Source organism: Microplitis demolitor, chromosome 10, assembly GCF_026212275.2.
Source record: "Microplitis demolitor isolate Queensland-Clemson2020A chromosome 10, iyMicDemo2.1a, whole genome shotgun sequence".
In the NCBI taxonomy this organism is placed as follows: domain Eukaryota; kingdom Metazoa; phylum Arthropoda; class Insecta; order Hymenoptera; family Braconidae; genus Microplitis; species Microplitis demolitor.
Window position 1 is genome coordinate 3,380,146 of NC_068554.1, and position 20,605 is coordinate 3,400,750.

General features: G+C 33.2%; 5 protein-coding genes across 9 annotated transcripts; 2 read left to right on the plus strand and 3 right to left on the minus strand.

Annotated features, from left to right (window-relative positions):
* Positions 1–110: 110 nt before the first annotated feature.
* Positions 111–6,341, minus strand: LOC103569941 (zinc finger protein 665). 4 transcript variants are annotated; one of them, XM_008547500.2, is made up of 9 exons: positions 5,211–6,341; positions 4,645–4,732; positions 4,268–4,480; positions 3,555–4,188; positions 3,365–3,457; positions 3,028–3,114; positions 2,143–2,298; positions 1,762–2,065; positions 111–1,685 (listed from the first exon to the last, which is right to left on the minus strand). In XM_008547500.2, the coding sequence occupies exons 2-9, from the start codon at positions 4,711–4,713 to the stop codon at positions 1,331–1,333; spliced, it is 1,911 nt and encodes a 636-aa protein (XP_008545722.1). In that variant the 5' UTR covers positions 4,714–4,732; positions 5,211–6,341; the 3' UTR covers positions 111–1,330. The 4 variants fall into 4 exon arrangements, with proteins under 4 accessions (XP_008545722.1, XP_008545721.1, XP_008545724.1 ...); XM_008547499.2 differs by having other exon boundaries at positions 4,645–4,825; XM_008547502.2 differs by lacking the exon at positions 4,645–4,732.
* A 2,081-nt stretch (positions 6,342–8,422) lies between these two features.
* LOC103569940 (uncharacterized) lies at positions 8,423–11,828 on the plus strand. The gene is made up of 5 exons (XM_008547498.1): positions 8,423–9,972; positions 10,233–10,435; positions 10,507–10,851; positions 11,132–11,212; positions 11,369–11,828. Exons 1-5 carry the CDS (start codon positions 8,436–8,438, stop codon positions 11,582–11,584), a joined length of 2,382 nt encoding a protein of 793 aa, XP_008545720.1. The 5' UTR covers positions 8,423–8,435; the 3' UTR covers positions 11,585–11,828.
* Positions 11,829–12,643: 815 nt separating this feature from the next.
* Positions 12,644–16,729, plus strand: LOC103569938 (WD repeat-containing protein 91). The gene is made up of 8 exons (XM_014442029.2): positions 12,644–13,084; positions 13,171–13,435; positions 14,205–14,320; positions 14,482–14,669; positions 14,735–15,038; positions 15,113–15,234; positions 15,316–15,970; positions 16,430–16,729. The coding sequence occupies exons 1-8, from the start codon at positions 12,965–12,967 to the stop codon at positions 16,577–16,579; spliced, it is 1,920 nt and encodes a 639-aa protein (XP_014297515.1). The 5' UTR covers positions 12,644–12,964; the 3' UTR covers positions 16,580–16,729.
* On the minus strand, positions 16,477–18,101 carry LOC103569939 (transcription initiation protein SPT3 homolog). 2 transcript variants are annotated; one of them, XM_008547497.3, is made up of 5 exons: positions 17,848–18,101; positions 17,238–17,762; positions 16,989–17,176; positions 16,804–16,921; positions 16,477–16,567 (listed from the first exon to the last, which is right to left on the minus strand). In XM_008547497.3, exons 1-5 carry the CDS (start codon positions 17,903–17,905, stop codon positions 16,560–16,562), a joined length of 897 nt encoding a protein of 298 aa, XP_008545719.1. In that variant the 5' UTR covers positions 17,906–18,101; the 3' UTR covers positions 16,477–16,559. The 2 variants fall into 2 exon arrangements, with proteins under 2 accessions (XP_008545719.1, XP_008545718.1); XM_008547496.3 differs by lacking the exon at positions 16,477–16,567 and having other exon boundaries at positions 16,774–16,921.
* A 933-nt stretch (positions 18,102–19,034) lies between these two features.
* On the minus strand, positions 19,035–20,461 carry LOC103580094 (exosome complex component CSL4). The gene is made up of 5 exons (XM_008561739.2): positions 20,301–20,461; positions 20,109–20,224; positions 19,424–19,672; positions 19,247–19,328; positions 19,035–19,184 (listed from the first exon to the last, which is right to left on the minus strand). The coding sequence occupies exons 1-5, from the start codon at positions 20,335–20,337 to the stop codon at positions 19,063–19,065; spliced, it is 606 nt and encodes a 201-aa protein (XP_008559961.1). The 5' UTR covers positions 20,338–20,461; the 3' UTR covers positions 19,035–19,062.
* Positions 20,462–20,605: the final 144 nt, after the last annotated feature.

Here is a 20,605-nt window from a genome sequence, read left to right on the forward strand (position 1 = left end):
CAGGTGCATTCTGGTGTTTCTTATTACTTTTTTTTTTTTATTTATGAAACCTCATGACCACTACACCCTGTCCAGTCACGAATCATTAAAAAATCCGTACAAAAAGCGTATAATCATTGAACCATTTTGTTTATTTTTATTATTAATTATATTTAATATTAATTTTAAAAAATTTATAACTTTTTTTTTTTCCAGTTAGTCAGGCTCGAAATTTATTACCATGAAAAAAAAGCTGCACAATTATCTCCCACGTATTGTTTATATATATTAAATATATATATTATTAAAAATATTATGAAGACATACTTTGATTTTGTTAGAAAAAAAAAAAAAAAAAAATCATAAACCGGAAAAAAAATGTCATTAGCATCTTATGTTAATTAAACTAACTCATACAAATAAATTTAACGAGACAAAAATAATTAATAATTAAAGTTACATGTATGTATAATTATCCTAATTATCTATTATCTATTAGAAACTATCATTAAAGTTGTTTTAATATAACTGATATTTTTTAGTTTTTTTTTTTCTTTTTTTTTAATATACTATTTGATCTTAAAATTATAAAACAGATGTCCGCCAATCGCTTACTCGCATCATTGTTATTGCAGCTTTCAACTTGCTATTAAATTCACCATTTAAATTCATTTTTTTTCTACTTTACTTGTTTTTAAATATTTTTTGTAACTAAAATGTTACAACCCTAGTTTACAATCACGGATGACTGGACGGATGTGAGCCTCGTAAATTATTTATGTGGTTTAAAATTAGTAATCGATTTGCTCACATAATTTTTATTCATTTTTTTTTTTTCAATTATTTTTTCATCAACTTCTTACTCTAAGATATTTAATGAAAAATTAATTTATCAAATCTATTTAATAAATAATAAATGACAAAAAAAAATGTATTATGCACTGAAGAAAAAAATTATCCGGCTCATGCTATCCAAGTCACCGTAACCACGACCTATCACGTACAATTCTTTCATATTATTTATTAATAATTAATTATCATTATTATTATTATTATTATTTATAAAGCTTACAACGTCGATTGGCTTATGTCTTATCAATTAATTAAAATATTTTATTTTATTTATTTATTTATTATTTATTTCCCAAGATGAACGGCATCGCTATTGTAAATTGTTCATATAAAAATGCGCTGCACATACACCTCTGATTAATGACAATGATAAAACATTTTAATTTATTATTATTTCACTTGTTACTTTTTTTAGTTATACTGTATTAAAATTATATGAAGAAGCAATAACCTCATTCGGCTCAGCACAAATTTTAGCAGGAGTCCTTCAAGTATCAAATCATTTAGGCTCCGGGAAGGCCACTTGACATTTATAAACTTCATCAAGCATTACTGTCTGTCCCTGGCCTTGACTAACAGTCACTGGCGTGGTGGCATTCACCACAACAAGTTGTTGCCCCTGTTGAGCTTGTTGGGGCTGCTGCTGCTGCTGTTGTTGCTGCTGCTGCTGCTGTTGCTGTTGTTGCTGCTGTTGCTGCTGCTGTTGTTGCTGTTGATTACTCGTGTTTGGCTGCTGCGTGTTACTCGCATTGTTAGCGTTCTGATTTCGTGCGGTCTGTCCGTACTTTTCGTGAATGGCCCGATGACGTTTCAAAGCAAAACGATCAGAAAATCCAATCTCACAAATATCACATCTATAAAATTAATAAATTATATTTTTTTGTTATTCAATATCTCAGCAGATATTTTAAATTTAAAATTAAAATTTACCTGTGAGGTTTTTCTCCAGTGTGAACCTTTGCGTGATTTTTCAAGTGCGTCGCCTGATTGAAAGCTGAACCACACGTATTACAGCGATACGGTTTTTCACCAGTATGAATTCTCCGATGGTTCCAGAGTGTTGAGTGTCTTGCAAATGTTTTTTCACACACTTCACACTGATACGGACGCTCGCCCGAATGAATTCTCTCATGATTCTTCAAGTGAGGACTCTGAGAAAATTGCATACCACATACGCTACACTTAAATGGCTTTTCGCCAGTATGAACACGTCCATGATTTTTCAAATATGCCGCTGTTAATAATTAAAAATTATTTATTTCAAATTTTTCATCTACAGTAAATAAATAAATTATTATTATTAATACGTACCCTTAGCAAAGGCAAGATTACAGACTTCGCATTTAAATGGCTTGTCTCCAGAATGAAGTCTCTTGTGGGACCAAAGCGACGAATAGCGTGAAAATGTTCCATCGCAAACATTACAATGAAATGGCTTCTCCGGCTGGTTCTGATTTTGCTTGCCGCCTGAAATTATAAATGGGACGGGAGCATTAGTTTTCCTCGAAGGGCCAGTTCTACAAATACATTTTATCACCGTGAACACATGAGACTTTCGTACGATAAGATAATAATAATAATTAATATCAATTATTATTATAAATAAAAAAAAAGGATTTGTAGCTGTGTAATTATTTCCGAAGGTCTCATGATGTATTTTTTTGGCCCGTATCTCGACTAAGCAAAAAAATAATAAATAAAAAATCTTTTTTTCTAAATTAGAAAAATAATTAAATAATAAGTAAAAATGAATACGTGACACTGATTATTATTATTATTATTATTAAATGCGTCATTGATTGTGATGATGATTCGGAAATTTATAAAACTGTCCCTTAGGGGAGATTTCATTCCGTAAAATCGTCCTTAGGTTTAGATGCCGACAGTTCTTCCTTCTTCGCTAATTATTAAACAATTATATTTTTGTTATCATTATTATTATTACTAGTACGTTTAATGTGTCGCAATTAATTATTTTCAACTACAGAAACATGCAATTAATAAAAATAAAAAAAAAAAAAAATTAATTCACAATATGAATAAAATTAAATACAGAAAATCAGAACTGTCACCATCTAGAAGAATAACCAAAGATACTTTTTTCGTGTAACTCATAAATATACACATCGTTTTTTTTTTAATTATTTTCTGACTTGTTTTATTATCTTTGGTTGTGATTTTATTATTCCGACTTACTTCCGATGGTGATGTGGCCTGTTGCCTTGCAGACGCCACACTTCGCAAGAGAACTGATTCCAGAATCAAGTTTTTCTTCATCTTTACCTATCATACACCACCGATGTATGATCATATGACAGCAATGAAATGACAATATGATGGAAAGGTGGAAGCGTGAATTATAATTAAAAAAAAAAAAATGATACTTTCCTTGTCATTTAAACTTAACAATTATTCTTTGATCACCAATTACGTAATAATTAAAATTTATTTTTCAAGGAAATTTCATTTATTTATTTATTTTTTAAATTTTAAATTCCAGCTTCCACTGAGTAAATTATTTAAATAGACCTACCGATAAAAATAATTCCCGTTCCGTTGCATTTGTGGCACTTGGTAACACTGGTCACTCCTCGTCGTTTGACAGGATGATGTCCAGGTTTGATTGCTAATTAAGAATAAATATAAAAAAATCCAGCATTAAAATTTCTTCAATAGATAAATAAATTAATTATCTAAAATACAAGTAAAAAAGAAAAACTTACTCTTTTTAACTTTAGTAGGATTATGCTCACAAGGATCTTCACTCCCACACTCTTCACATGCCTGTACCTTGGGTTTCTGATGCATGTTCGTTTTGTGGCTTTTTAATTCACCAGGTAACGCAAAACAAGCGCCACATACATCACAAGTGTAAGGGCGCTCAGGTGTGGTCGCAACCGTGACAGTAGTAGGAGTCTGGACTACAACTTGCTGTGGTTGCTGAAGACTACTTGGTGTTGTATTGTGGATCCTCTTGTGGTGAGTAAGCAGACTCATGTGCCCAAAAACTAGTCCACATAAATCACATTTGAAAGTAGCATTGGTTGCAGCAGCGGCTATACTCATTTGATTTAGAAGCGAATTGTAACCAGCGACTGGCTGAACGTCAAAACGATAACAGCCTTTATCATCGGTGGTTATTGCACTTATAGTGCTAACCGCATTGGTCTGTAGTTTCTGCACCATATTGACATTGTAATAAAACGGAAAATTGTCTGCTGTTGTCTGCTGCTGAGACTTGTCTTCTTTCTTCTCCGTCACGTACATCTGCTGCGTCTGCTGCTGCTGTGACTGCTGACTCTGAGCAGCTTGCTGCTGCTGAATTTGTTGTGGATCAAACATGTTTGCTAATTGAGGCTGCGGTATAATTTAAATAGTTTATTAATAATTAACATCAAATAATTCCCAACAAGACATATAAATTAATGATTATCACCTGACGTTGGTCCGTATAACTAGAGTTACTTTGTTCTGTTTGAGTAAAACTATTGGTCTGCTCCGTTTGAGTAAACATGGAACACTTGACTGGTTGCTCAACTTGTTGACTCGATTGATTTGGGATTTTAATCAAATCACGTTGGAACCGATGCTGCTGGTGTTGATCTTCGCTATCATCAATTTGCAGTGTTTCGTCTTTGATAACAATGTGCTGTAGAATAATTTAAAAATTCATTTATTTATTTATTATTATTATTTACTTAAGATATTAAATCATAATAAAACAAAGGAAGCCCATAGCAAAGTTATTCACGATTAGCACAAATACCCCAGCGATTTTTTTGTTATACGTTTGTCGCGCGGCGGGCGGCATACCTGCTGTATTTGATCAGGATGGGTTGTACTCAACCATACCACGTTGTTACCATTTGACTCTAGGGCCATTGATGCGCTGCTTATGACCCTGCGCAATCAATGGACATCCGTTATAACAAATCAAGATATAATCTGATGTGTGATGCCGCTTGATACTGGAGGATACTTTCAACTGCTACTGCTGAAGAGGAATTTAATCAAACAATTACACGATTTAGTTTTATTTATTATTCTTTTTTTTGAACGATACTCTATGTTAGTAAGTGATATTTTTAAATTTATATACAAATATATATTATATATGTGGTAGCCAGTGTGGTCAGTAGACTTCCCCCCCTCCCCTGATCAAAAGTCATGCCGCCAGGATGCCGCGAGGTGGATATCGAAGTCGGCTTTATTGTATGCGCGAGCGGGGCGCGACCTCACGGTATCCAGTAAAAAAAAATTTTTTTAAATTACAGCAACAAAGATGTAATTTGGTCACAGTGTGACATAAAACAAGCAAACTACTTTACTAAATAATTACTCTACTATGATCGTATGGATTATCAGTCACGGATACTCACTTTTTATTGTCAGTACACTTCAATGTCCAGTTTAATGCACCCGGATGATCGGCGAGTTGCCATAACGGCAGCGGCAAGTGCGCGGGAGATATTTTAAACAATTATCGTAATATTTATACTAAATAAATAATGATTTTCAATTGTTCCAGCAATAGAACCCACTGTACTGACGTCTTAACTTAACTTTTTTAAATATTTAAAATATATACAACTACCGGCCGTGAGACAGCTCTTGTTCGTAACGGAGCAGAAGGGTTAGACGAAAAAAAGAGGTCAGAGAAAGAAGGACGCGGTGACCAAAGGTCAATGGTGTAAAACTCTGGTAATTATTCAAGGACTTTCCGGTTTCTTTTCGTTAACTAACAAAATATTTTCCTCGTGATGATGATGTGCTCCGTCAGGGCGACACACTTGTCAGAACAGAGCGTTGCCAGCTCGCAGAGTTCATGTCGACCAAGTAGTGCTGACTGTTAGCGACTCGAGTCTTGTCTCCCGACTCCTGGGGTTCACTCTTCAGGAACTTGTCTTGACGGCATGAAAAAAAAACTCGCTGGTATATAATTATATACAGATATATAGATATATATTATATTATGTAGATATGAAATAAATATGGATATATATATATGTAGATAAATGGTAAAGTCCAGGTCAGGCGTCGTGGTCACACACTCGGGGGGGCGCGAAAAAAAAATAATCACAATGTTTAGCCGATCAAGTGTCTCAATCGATCCTTCTCAGAGGCGCTCGATGCGCGACATCATCGAGCAACAACGAGCTGTTGTAGAACGCAAAGAGTAGCGGCGTCAACAAACCCGTTGGCGGCCATTACACGCAACAAGGATAACACAATGGACGTTGTAGTTTAGCTAAACTGAGAACAAGCACGCCTTGACGGCAACGCTATGCTACGTTCTGTTCCCGGGATAGAGAATACACAAAACCGATACGACTGTCTGACTCTAAAACTCTTCTCCTCGCACTCACTCCCTCGCACTCACCACACAAGCCCACTCGCATCAGCCAGCAGCAGGCTCGCTTTTTTTTATCACGCGGAATAGAGAGAGCGATCGAGAACTGAGTGGAAGAGAAACAGCAAAGAAGAGTGGAACAGAGAGCACCTTTCCGTGACTATAGACAACAGTAACCGTCAAGGTCGATCCGTACCTCCACGGTTCCTTCTCTTGTCTTTCTTTACTCCCTCTGTGGCGCGGACGGCGGAGTCTGATGTAAGCGACATCTACTCCGACTGCTGGAAACTACTTTTCAAATAAAGCGCGCGCATTTTAAAGTGCGCGCGAAAAATTTTAATTTTGGTTTCTAAGAATACGTTCTTTTTTTTTTTTTGGTACTTAGAATTATTTGAGAAAAATTTTTTGAAATTTAAGGCGGAGATTTTTTGAGTTTGAAAGTTTTTGAATTTTAAATATTTAAATATAATTTGATTATTGTTTAAAAAACAATCATTGGAGTTATAAAGTATTTTTGATATATTTATATTTATTTACATTAAGAAGAAAATAGACGTATATATGTGTGCATAAGAAAGTAAAAAAAAAGGCGCAGACGCAAAAGGAAAGCGGGTGAGATTCAAAAAGACACGGGGTCAACATTTGTGTTCAGTCGATGTCGCGACGTCGCCGCGGCACCAAGTCGATCTGGTTTTTATTCAAAATTATTAAATCGATGTAAAAACAACCCTAATTATTAATCCCTTAGCTGTTCAAATTAGACAATAATTACCTTTCCACGCAGTAAGTACTTTTATTACTCATTAAATATTTAAATAAAACTATTAATTTTTATATATATTTTCAGATGAGATTAGTTACGTAGAATTCTATATTGAAATAAAAAATCGTGATTTGAATAAACGATGTCTGATTCACCGAAAAATAGAAAATTCCCGGTTCGGCCTAAAATAAAATTGCCTATGCCCGGACAATTTGGTCACTATGCTCAAACCCCTACTGGATATATGGCAACACCATACGGACAAACTCCGATACCCATAACTCCAGTATCCGGTCAGCCAAATGTCGTCTATGTCAATAAAGCCAGTGAATTTGTCTTCGCACAATTTAGGGGAATAAAAGACTTTACAAAGTCTGGTTTGAGTCTTGGTGAGAAATGCGCATTCTGGTTGTACGAAAAGGTAATATATATTTTATAAATAATTAATTGTTAGAAGATATAAATATATAAATTACCATTTAAGGTGAGCTCGTGGAGTAAACGCTGGTTTACTCACATCTTCCTCTTCGTGGTTGTGCTGCTTTATAGCATCGCCGGAGCTTTCATATTCGTCTACATCGAGGGTCATAATGAGGAACAAATTTTACGGGATATTAGAAAAGACAGGAATGAAACAGTTCGGGTTATCAGAGAATACTGTGAAGATAAAGATTTGTTTGATCAACCAGAAAGGTGGCGAGGTAAAGCGGCCAATCAACTGATGGACTATGAGTCAAAGTTGAAAGAACACTACAAGTACGGATTGATGAATGAAAATGACAAAATATGGACCTTCTGGAATGCCATGTTTTATGCTGGTACCATTTACACGACCATTGGTGAGTACTGATTATTTTTAAGTACTAAAAAGCGAGCACAGTTTATGTAGCGAGAGATTTTAATTCAAGAAAAGTTTTTTTTAATTTTATAAATTTATATTTATATATTTTAAAAGATATGTTTCCTTGTGAAACGCGTTCTATTATTTATTTTATTTTGTTTTTTTTTAAATTTAATTTCCTTCGAATTTTTTTCGCGGCGCGAATGCAAAGATCCCACGCGTCCTATTTCGGGAATATGACAGCTTATGTAAGAAGATAAAGATGAAGAAAAAAATAAAGTTAAGGAAATATGAAGATCTGAAATAGACAAAATTCATTGTAATTTTAGCCGTTGACCTGTTCTAAATGTGATATTTAGTATTTAAGACTGGTATGTGACAAATGAATGATATATTAAATAACGTATTCTTGAGTGATAATGATGCGTATTTATAAATTTTCTAAGGAATGTTAAAGATACTTTAATATACTGTTGAATGTGGTTGGATGTCATCTCGTTGATTTTTAAAAACTAAATAAGTGCGGGTGCACTTGCGACTGGTGGTGGTCGTGTCGTTGATCGTGGTAGCGGTGGTGGTGGGAGCTCGAGCTTTATTTTCGTCTTCTTCAGTCTTGTCTTTTGTACATCGTAACGAGCATCGTTATCAACATGGAGGACAGTTATACAGTGCACAGACGTCGTAAAGCTGCTGCTAGAAAACGTGATAAAACTCCAGAGCCCTCACGAGCAATGGTAGCAGCAGCAATAGCAGCAGCCAAAGAAATTAATGGTGATAATGATGAAGAAGATAAACAAATATTGGAAGCAAGAGCACGAATGGAACAAATGGTCGAGGATACTGAGAAAATGGAAGAATTATTTGTTGATAGAAGATTTAAGTCTTCACACTCGCCAAGTCCTTCGTCAATAAATAAAGAACAAACAGTGAATGTTGTTGATACTAAGAAGCAAACAAACATACAAGTTTCAGACAAAAGTGAAAATCTAATAGAGCTTAAAGTTGATGATAATAATAAGAAAGACTTGACACAATCAGAGAAGGAACTTATTGATGAGAATCATCCAGCAGAGAGTACTGTTGTTGCTGCTGCTGCTACTGCTACTAATACTTTGAACGAAAATAGACCAGAATCGAGTAGGCGGATCAAATCGTCATCATCGTCGTCGTCACATGGAGATAAAGCACCGTCTCGACGAAGAAACAAACGTTCAAAAGAACGACGGAGATCGAGTGACTCGAGTCTTGCTGAGGATGACAGGTCTAGTAAAAGTGATTTTGAAGAGAGAAAACGTAAATCTCGACGAGCGCGGAAAGATAAAGATAAAGATAAAGATAATGATAATAAAGATAAACATAGTAAAGAGACGGAATGTGCTGATGAAATACCGGTTGTCTATTCGGGAACACTGGCACTTGTTGGCAAACAAATTATACCGTTGAGTAGCGATAGTCTTATTGAAGACTTTAAGAAAGCAGAGAAAGATTATTATGAGAGAAGAGAATTGGGAATTCTTGATGTCGAGATTGATGACTATGTAAATCCGAAAATTGAAGCTGCGTTGAGGAAACGTAAGAAAAAAAAAGTACGCAATAAAGATGAACAAGTTGAAGAAACGGGTATTAGAAAACGTATTTCAGGATTATGGTCATGGTTTTGCTTTAGAAAAAGAGATGATAAACCAGCTGAGATTGTCGCTGAACCTGAAAAAGAAAAGCAAATATTTATTGAATCTGAGAAAGTGCTTCCGAAATCCCGATCAAAGCTACTAGAATTTATACGACTTCTGTCAGATATAAAAGCCGAATTTCGTGCTTTCGTTTATCAAAATCCTCGGGAAGTTTACTACATCCGCAAGAGCAGAAATAAATGTATTGTCCAGTTAATATTGATGATTATCTACTGCGGGCTCGGAGCTTTTATCTTCCGTTTTACTGAAGGAGCTTTCGAAACGTTCTACAAGTGTGGAGTCAAACGGGTTAAGCGGGATTTTCTTGACAGTCTCTGGAGTTACAGTCACAATATGCGGGAAGACGATTGGAAGAGTATGGCGAGAAAGAAGCTAATGGAATTTGAAGAACAGCTACATGTCGCTCATGAAGCTGGGGTCCACACATACAGCGGGCAAAAAAGTTGGAGCTTTCTCAATGCCGTTGTTTATTGTCTCACTGTTATCACCACAATTGGTGAGACGTGTCCTATACTAGATTACATACTAGCGGCACCAAAAATGTGTTAAAAAAATTTTTTAGTTAGGATAACAATACAAAGTAATAAGAATAAATTCCTATTGGTATCCCTACTAAAAAAAAATTTTTTGGCGCTGCTAAACATATAAATATGTAAGGCCTTAACATCAATAGTTATCCAGTAATAAATTAAAACTTATCCTCAATATCTATGTAATTAATAATAATAATAGTAATAATTATTTTTTAAAATTCAGGATATGGTCATATATCACCCAGTACGACAACAGGCCGAGCTATCACTATAATTTACGCGATTTTTGGCATCCCGATGTTCCTTATCATACTCGCGGACTTTGGCAAATTATTTACAAGAGGGATTAAATTCCTCTGGGCTTTTGTAAGGAGAGTTTATTACACAGGAAGTTGTAGAAGAGTACGAAAAACTGCTCCCGTTCAAGTAATAACCATAATTTAATAATTTACAATAAAATTAACATTATTACTTTATAAATTTATTTAAATTGTCAGGAAGTAATGAAAGGCGTTCAACTGGTTTACGACTTCGCGACATTCAGACGTCCGTCCCAAATGACTCCCGACGAACTTGCCGAGATGCGTAAACAACAAACAGTTCTTAACGTTGACGCAAATGTTCCCATCCAACCTGGCACTCCAGCTACACCTGAGCTGTCAAACTTTGCTATCAACGACGAATTTAATTTACCTATTTCCGTTGCTATCACTATATTAATAGCTTACATATTTGTCGGAGCAACTGCGTACAATATATGGGAAAAATGGGGCTTTTTTGAAAGCTTCTACTTTGTTTTTATATCAATGAGCACAATTGGCTTCGGTGACTACGTACCGAAGGTAATGTAAATAAATTTATGTTTTCATATTTTATAATTAGTGTTATTTTAATTTTACATCGTTGGTGTACTTGAACAATGCTCGTACGATGTTTAGTTAGTTTTTTGCATAATTAAATTTTAATTTGCTCATTTTGCATTTTTTTTCACGCTGGAATCAGATGGTAAGATAAAAATTGCTGACGCAGGATTGTATTTTTAATTTTTAAAACTGTATTAATTAAGTAATATTGTTTATTTATTAATTAGTTTATTATTAATGAATTTATTTATGTTTACAGCATCCTATTTACATGATGTGTTCAATAGTCTACTTAGTGTTTGGTCTAGCTTTAACATCGATGTGTATAAATGTTGTTCAGGTAATAAATTATTGTACTATAAAAAAATAGCGGAGTAAATGTGAAGTGGATGATCCGATTCAGAGTGAATGTGAATTTAAATAAAATCCGTAATGACTTTGAATTCAATCCCAATTTTTTTGCAATTAAGTATGATTTGTAAATAAATAATTGCAGGTAATATTGTCAGACTCATTTAAACAAGCAACTCAAAAGATAGGCGCCACCATTGGTTTTGAAGTCGTCGAGGACGACGGATCGATAGAACCGGCTGTACCGCAGCCAGTCGAAGTGGCACAAGTTCACGCGACTATTAAAGAAGAGGACAATGAGATTAAAGATACTGATGAGATAAAAGCTCCGAAAGCTCATGAAGAAGACATTGACTTGTAATTTATTTGTTCTTTTATTTTTCATGAAAAACTTTCTGCATTGATACATTTACTATTGTTATCTAATTATTATTTTTTAATTTAATTTAACTTTTAAGCCAAAGAGACTCAACCAAAAAAATCTAATCACGCATTTTTCGCAACACGCTGTGAAAATAAATTGTTAAATGCGAAATGCCTGTGCTTATTCAGGAATATTGTGCCTTTATAAATAAAATAATTAACTTAGATGTACAATAATTAAATTTTTTTAAATTAAATCCGTTCAAATAAATATATTTTAATTTTAAATTTCATTTATATATGTCATGTTTTTTTTTATCTCAATCGTATTTAATCGAGCAAATAATTCAAGGAAGCTCTTAACTTTTTTTTCCACTCGTAAGTGTTATGTAAAACTGGCCCATTAATTTTAAACAAAAAAAAAATAGTTTCATTTAATGAGTATAAATGTAGCTGATAATTAGCAATTTATAAATTTTTGAATCAATAAATAAAATGTAAGCGGAATAAAAATTAAAAATCCATATTTAAATAATTTAAAAATAAGTGCGCGCATTTTTTGAATTTCATTATTCAAATTAATTAATTAATTAAACTGTCAAATAATTTTTTTTTCTACAGTGAGTAATTATAATTAAAATATTTATAACTTTTAAAAAATTTTATTAATAAAATAAAACATAAATAATTGGGTTATTTCCCATAAATGATATAACAAAAACTAGATCTCGAGTATTGACGAATACATAAAATTTTCACGCTATTGTATCAATTGGTCTTGAAATTGTGCAACATTGAGAATACTATTCTGTACAATATTGCAGTAACTCAAGTAATAAATAATCGTAAGTACTTCGCTCCAGAAAAAAATGTATTCAAATATTTACAATGATCTAGCAAACAAAAAAAATCAAATAAATATAAAAGATGAGGATGAGGACGAGGATGAGGATAGGGATGAGTGAATGTATTGACACAATAGGATAATAATAATAATTCATATGTTTATGTATACATGTAGCTACCGATATGACGTCACAATGTCCGCAGTAGCGTTTGATGCGACCGTACCGTGACTTAATGTCAGTACGCGCAAGTACTACGTATATATATATGTATAATATACTCCTATCGCAAATATACATTTGGGTTTGAAGCAGCTACAGTACCAGTACCAGTCAATCATAAAGCCAAGTAAACGTAATTACAAGTAAACAATAATCAAGATCTGAGATCTGTCTAGAGCCCGAAGCAAGTGATCTGTGGTCAGTAATAGTGGTCAGTGATTGCTGATGAGTTGATGATGGGAAATATATGACATTGGATCCTCTGAATAAATAATAGTTGTTATTATCAGTGGAATATATTTGGTTTCATTATGTCGCACGTACAGTATGTTGATGAATTGGTAAAAGAGTATTTATTATTCCGCGGATTCAGTCAAACATTGAGGGCATTTGACAATGAATTGAAATCTGAAAAAGAAAAAGGCTTTCGGGTAATTTTAAAAAATACATTATTTATAAATTGGCGGTTTTTTTTTTAAATTTAATTTGTTAATGAATTCAAATATTTGTTTTTTAGGTTGACAAAATTGTCGATCAATTGATGCAGTACATTTACACATTTGATTTGACATCTTTGAGAGAACTGTGGGGTCACTTGGACACGAGAATGTTTTGTCGGTTAGAAAACCATTTTGTTCCTAGTGTTAGAAAACTGGAAAACTCTGTACTTAAAATGTATCTCGTTAATGCGACTGTTAATAATAAGCAGGAACGTATACATGAATTTTTTTCGAAAATGACACCGGAGTTACAGGGACACTCGGAGTGGAAAGAATGGTTTGGTATGAATTTTCAAATAAATTAATAGTCATTTTTTTAAAATTACGGGCATTTTTAAACAGATTCTTTTTCCAATTTTTAAAAATACGCAATTGACTGTCATAACCGTATAAAAATTTTATTAAGACGCGTTTTCATTTGTTTCTCTATTCGCACTCAACTGGATAAACGGTACTATCTCTGTTGCACTTGTACATTAAATAGGAACTTTGTCCAAGCTTTTCTCGTAAACAAATGGAAATTATCAAAAAATTCAAGTGCACTTCGCTAGTTCGTAGAGTAAAGCATCGGGTCTGTGTCTTTATTTTGCGTTTAGAGCTTTTATTTCAGAGAAAAGCTGGGACAAAATTATCTAAAAACCGTTCTTAATGAATTAACGAAAAAATTGAAGCATTAATTGAAAAAAAGGACAACGTAGTCGCAAATTTGCTGATATAGAATTTAAAAACAATTACAGTTGTGAACAACTTGGAGTTAAAGGAAATTTGTTGAATAAATTTTTGCCTAAATAATTTAAAAATTTGAATTATACTGCAATTTATTTTCCAAATAACTCCCAATTGACGTCAACTGTAAGAATTTTTTTTGAAAATCTATATCGCAGCAAAATTGCAACCACGTTATCTGTTTTTTAATTAAATGATAAAATATTGATACGCATGACAGTTGTCATTGAAAATTTTTAAAGAGTGGGAGGACACTGTTCGAGAATGGTCTTAATGCTAGAAAAATATAAATGATTTGTTATTACAATTTTTTTTTTAAATTTAGCATTTCCATTTACTAAAAATCCAGAGGACAATCCAATTTATTCAGTGTACTTTAGTAAACAGTGGCAGGACACGATGCTAGTCTCACTACACAATTTTTTGGCAACGATATTTCAAGTGAGTTTTATTTACAAGTACAATAAGTTCCTTAAAAAATATAATTAGTAATAATAAGTAAATAAAAGTGAATCGATTGATTCAATCTACATAAAATAAAAACGTATATGATAGTTAATGTGGAGCTGGTGAAAGGAAGAAGATTCTGGAAATTTTTACAGTGTATGCCACAACCTACACTTCTTACCATTGATGAGGACACGAATAAACTGAAGCGTCTGCAAGAAGAAAATGAAACTCTCAAGCAGTGTCTCGGTGAATCTGCTAAAATAGAGAATATCGCTGACGTTAATCCAGGGTCTACGCCGCAGCATCCGCCAATCATGGACGACTTTTATATTATTGCACAGTATGTCCATGTCTTTGCATAAAAAAGAAAACACTTTAACAATAAATAATAATAATGACTTACAGAGAGTCGCCACTGCTGGAGAATCCAAAAACCCTACGGAGTTTGATAAAAAATATCGGCGGAGGTTCGAGTCCAATTTTGAATCGCAAATCGCTGTCGAGTAACAAAAAAAGTGAACTGGATACGACAGTTACCAAGAGAACTTGCTCCAAAGGACGCGTTAATTCCTTAAGTAAAGGAGATTCTGCAAAAAGGAGCATGAGTTGCGACTCAAGATTAACAAGAAAACGTGACTTTTCTATTGAGACGACCGCCGAACGCAAACAGAAAGATAAAATTGATTCTAATTACATTCTGCTAAGTCAAGTGAGAATTAATTTTTTATATAAATAGTAAATTTATTTGCTGATAATTTATTTTAATTGAAAATATATTTATAGGAAGAATATACGGAGCACAAGACTTCGATAATTCAATGCAGAAGCAACACCAGCGGTTCATATGTGGCTACTGGAGATGCTGATGGTGTCATTAAAGTCTGGACTCCTATTCCTTCACCAAAGTAATTATTTATCGACTTTACTTTTTAAACTAATTCATTATTCTGAAAGTTTTATTACTATTATTGTTGCTAATTTTTTAGAACTGTAGCAACGTTCACGTCAACGACAATGAACTCCAACAAAGCAGTAACTTCTTTAGACTGGATATCGAAAAACGAAAGATACTTTTTGCATGGTGATAACAATGGCTCAATCCAACTTCATGACACGAGAGACTGCAAAACCCTTTGGGAAATTCAACACGAGGGTTCACGTGTCGTCTCACTTACTTGCAGTCCTCTGGACTCGACATTTATCTGCTCGGTTTCGGACTCCAGTGAAAGCAAACTTCTGCTTTACGATGTCAAGACCCGTAAACTCGAACGAACATTGCCAATGGACGGAAACCTGACAGCTCTTTGTTCAGTATTCAATCACAATGGTCAGCTGCTGATAACTGGTCTCTCAAATGGAAATCTTTTGATCCACGATCTACGTAGAAATGAAATTATTGACAATCTCACGTGTCACTTGAGTCCAGTAATTGACGTTGAGCTAATTAATGACTACACCAATATCTGCGTTCTCAGTGAAGATGGCAAGTTGTGCCAGAGAAGTCTCAATCAGACGGGGAAAATAATGTGGGAGACTAAAATAAAAATTGAAAAAAATTCCGTTCATGGAAAAATGTTTACGTTTGATCAAAGTGGCAATCATATGTTGCTTTGTACGCAGACTGGTGGCAATATCTACAAGGTAAATTTAATGAAATTTATTTTAAATATTTAATAATAATAACTGGTAGCCAAGTTGACACGCAAAAGTTGGTCTTTCTTTAAGTTGATCGCAACTTTCAGCTTCTGTAACTGTTGCCTACACATTGACTACAAATTTTCTAGGAACGGCGACAATCTACTGCTTCAACCTGCCGTCAACTTTCTAAGAACTTTGTAGTCAACTTGAAGACAACAGTTACAGAAGCTGAAAGTTGATAACAAGTTTCTTAGAAAGTTGATGGCAGGTTACAGCAGTAAATTGTCATCAAATTGCTGGCAAACGTGTAGTCAACAATTACAGAAGCTGAAAGTTGTTGACAATTCATTGTAAAGTTGTTCGCAACTCATGTACACTAACTTTCTGATCAGAAACTCTGGTTATCAGGGAATATAATTAATTAATTAATTAAGTTACTAATTAATGGTAAATATATTTCAGATGCCACCAGGAGCTCAAGCGAAAATACTTGAACTAGGAGGTCACAAAGGAACTCTGTGTTGCGACTGGTCAACTGCCAATCAATCAGGAACATGTATCACTGGTGGAGCTGAGGGCAACTGCCGCGTTTCTACTCTTCTGTCACCATGATACAAAAATAAAATTAGCATGTGTATAAATTCTTGATATTTTGAATTAACTATAAATTATAATTATTTAACTTTATTTTTTGACTGATTTTAGTGCAAATAATTGTAGATACTGTAATGTAAAACCTTTGTAATACATGTACAACACTTATTACTATTTTAATAATAATTTATTTAAATTAAATGATATTTTTATTCATCCAGTTTGGAATGACAGAAACTTACGATCCTGCCGGTTTAAAGAGCGACGTTGAAATGGACCCACTTGGTCTAGTTGTGGAGACCAGAATCGTCGAAGAGCTTCGTTTATTTCTGCTGGTGTTATTGGATTTATTGCTGGACTCTAAATAAAAATCTGGTATCAGTATAGTATCATTTAAATAATTTTCTATAATTATATTATCACATACTCTGCCATGTTGATATGGTTTATAAGTAACAGGATTGCAGTAATTGAGTTTTAATCTGTCTAAAGTATCTCCAAAAATTTTATTTTGATCCTGACGAACCAAAAGAGCTAGATCTACTATTTGTGCGACTGTTTCATAGGCCAGGTAGCTCAGTATCGTGTAAACTGGCTTAGATATTTTTATATTATCTGAAATAAATAAATTTATCAGTAAGTACCGATGATCTAAACAGCAATTAATTGACATTACCATCACCAGTCAACCAATTTGTAAATTTAGGAGAAAATTTATTGGCAAATGATGCAGATCTTGCTTTGCTGTACTCGAAATACTGCTGTGTGTTTAATTTTCTGCTGGCCAACTCGGCTCGCAATTCGCGGTTACGTTTCACCAGGTCTACGGTGTCATCCGAGTCAATCAAATCACCGATATTGTCAATGGATTCAATGAACTTCCGGTGAGAACTTTTCTTTTTAGTGTCCTCAGTACTCAGACACCCGTCGACTGACTCAGCCTCCAGGACTTTGTTGATAGATGATTTGAATTCTTTGAGGTCGAGGTATTTAATTAGTCGCTGCAGCTGAATTTTATCGCGACGCAAAAGAAATAATACATCTTTGTCTTCGATCGTTGAAGAATCACGCATCTCAGCGACTTTGCATGCTTCGTAGATGATATTTTTCATCTCGCGATACACGACGCTGTTTATTATTTTCGCAGACTCTAGCAAAGGTTCTGCGCAGTCACCAAAACCGTACATCATTCTGCGTATTTCTATCATATAAATTAGTAAATAAATGATGACAGTTGAGTAAATTGCTAGAGGAATTTGTTAATTGAATAATTAATATTTTCGTACCTGTTATAAAATTAGTCGGGTCAGTCTTAAGTTCATTTGGATTTGAAGAATCAGTCATGATTATTTTTTTTCTAGTCACTGAAAATTTGAATTTGTTGTTTTTATTCTGTTTTATTTTATATTAATGTGTCAGTACTAGACATTTATTGGAATGTTGTCATAAACAAACGTTACACCTGTTAACCTAAACGTAAACACATTTGAAAACTGACATTTGTTTGCCGTTGGAATCTTGAAATGGCGCTGAGGGTTTATTTCAAATGCAATGGACGATTTCTGTCTTTTTTAAAAACAGTAAGTGTAGCGGACATGTGATATAATACATGAATTTTAAATGAATAAATTAAAATAATAAATTTGAAAAAATATGCAAGCTCATTTTTCAAATGTTTGAAAATGAATTGCTTAACTTTTGTCCCACTTACAATCTATTTATTTGTTTGAAGATTTGAAAAGTGCTGTTGGTCTCGTAGAAAGACATGAAGTGTCAGCCTAATTTATCTTTATTCATCCTAATTCATCCTAATATGGGTCTCAACTCCAAAAATAAATTATTCCCAGGACTTTTTATGGCTTTTTCTACTAGAGGGCATCATAATGAACAAAAAACGTTTATGTTGTGATAAGTTATTCCCAACAGGAGCAAAATTACGGGCCACTTCTGATAATACTGCATAGACAATGTCATCTGCCTGCATCTGCCCGTATCTGCCCGACGTCAATTACTCAAAAAATAAATTATTCCCAGGACTTTTTATGGCTTTTCCTACTAGAGGGCATCATAATGAACAAAAAACGTTTGTATTATGATGGGTTATTCCCAACAGGAGCAAAGTTACGGACTACTCTACACAGAAAGACAGACAGAAGCATTCCTACCTATGGCCACTCATCTTCAGTCTCATATGGGTCTGAACTCCAAAATAAAATTTTTTTATTTACTTTCCATCGTTTCATCTACTAGAGGACATCAAAAAAATAAAAATTAACAGTAAATTCAATGATGAGTGTGAATGTAACTGACAATAGTTAAAATATGCGCATACATAGAATTTGAAAATCAGTATGCGCATTTTTTATTTGTTTTTGTTTAGTTCATTCATTTATAACTAAAATTCTTTTCATATCTGATACATTTACACACACAATTAACTAAATAAATAAATATATGTAAATAATTAGAAAAATCATTATTCAAAATATAATTTATATTTCTTATTTATCTACATGACCCATAGCATCTTTTTCAGGTACGACTTTCGCAACTTTTCTGAATTCTTTAGCTAATGTTTTCGGACACTGCATCTCCGTCCAGCTAATTGGAATCAATGATACACCTGGAAAAATATTTTTAAAAATCACAACACATTCAAATAAATCTTTAAATATATAAAAATACCTTCTTCACTGTGCGCCAAAACTACTCCCAGTTCATTTTCGGCCGTCGACAGTGAATAAATATGTGCTTCTGTCATAGGTAACTGTTTTATTATAATAGGAACTTTAATAGTTGATCAATAAATATAAAATTATTATTATTAATACAATTATTTTATCTTTCAAAATAAAAGGATACAACACGAGCAAGTATAATATCACCAGGTCGAAAAGATTTGTACATTTCAACTCTATCTTTTTCAGTCGCTCTCACATCTTCTTTTCTCAAAATTCCTCTGTATGACCTGGTTAGAATAACATCGCCAATACATTTCATAGTACATTTACAAAACCTTTGGTTTACTTGTGTCACCATAGCCGTCACAATGTCACCAGGTGCTGGTACAATACTTTGTTCCTTAGTACCATGAACTACAATTGTCTTGGTCTGAAAAAATTACTTCTAATAATCTTTTGATTTTTTTGTTAAACAATAAATTATGAAAATAAGAACATTTTAAAAATTCGCACATAAAATTTCTTAAATTTTCTACATGTGCATATTTTTAGATTTTTTTCTTCTGTAATCAATTAGTTAAAAAAAATTAAAAAATTTTCAACTGTCTGCTAACTTCAGACTCTAGACGTTCTCTACTTAATATTTTTCTCAATAATCAAATAAAAATCCAAATTATTTAAACTTTACTTCATTCAAATATTCACTAGTCTTTTTTAAACATTTGTGAGTTATAAATATTTAAATATGACCTTTAGAAAATATAAAATTACAGGAAATTTACTTCTAGCTCACGAGAACTCGGGATTATGACATGCCAATAATTGGGACTTTCTCTAATAATAAAAAAAAAAAATAATGATCTTACATTTTCTTCTTTTATTATTTCAACAGTACCAACAAGTTTTGAATAAATATAACCATTTTCTTCATAAGTTCCCGCACCAGCAACATTTAATTTGTTTGATAAACAAAGTCGTTGTCCTAAAAAAATAGAGGTTAGAAATTATTTAATTATGATTATGGTTATTATAATTAATTAATTAATTAATAACCTTACCAGGAATACAAACTAAAGGATCTTTTTTATCAGACATCTTTCAAAATTTATTTAAAAATCAACAAGTTAGTGTTTGTTTATAAACACCAGCACCCACTGACTTCAATAGTAGAAAACTGCCGAGCAGCCACGTGCGTAAATTATTCACGTAAATTCACTCTGTAAAAACCGACGACACCCGAAGTTCAATCTCTTGTTGGGATGACAATAAAGCAGAATGTGACTCACTTGAATTTGAAATTTTATTAAAACTTAATTTGAATTTTTAAAAAACTTAAATACCAATTACTTAACATTAATTTATT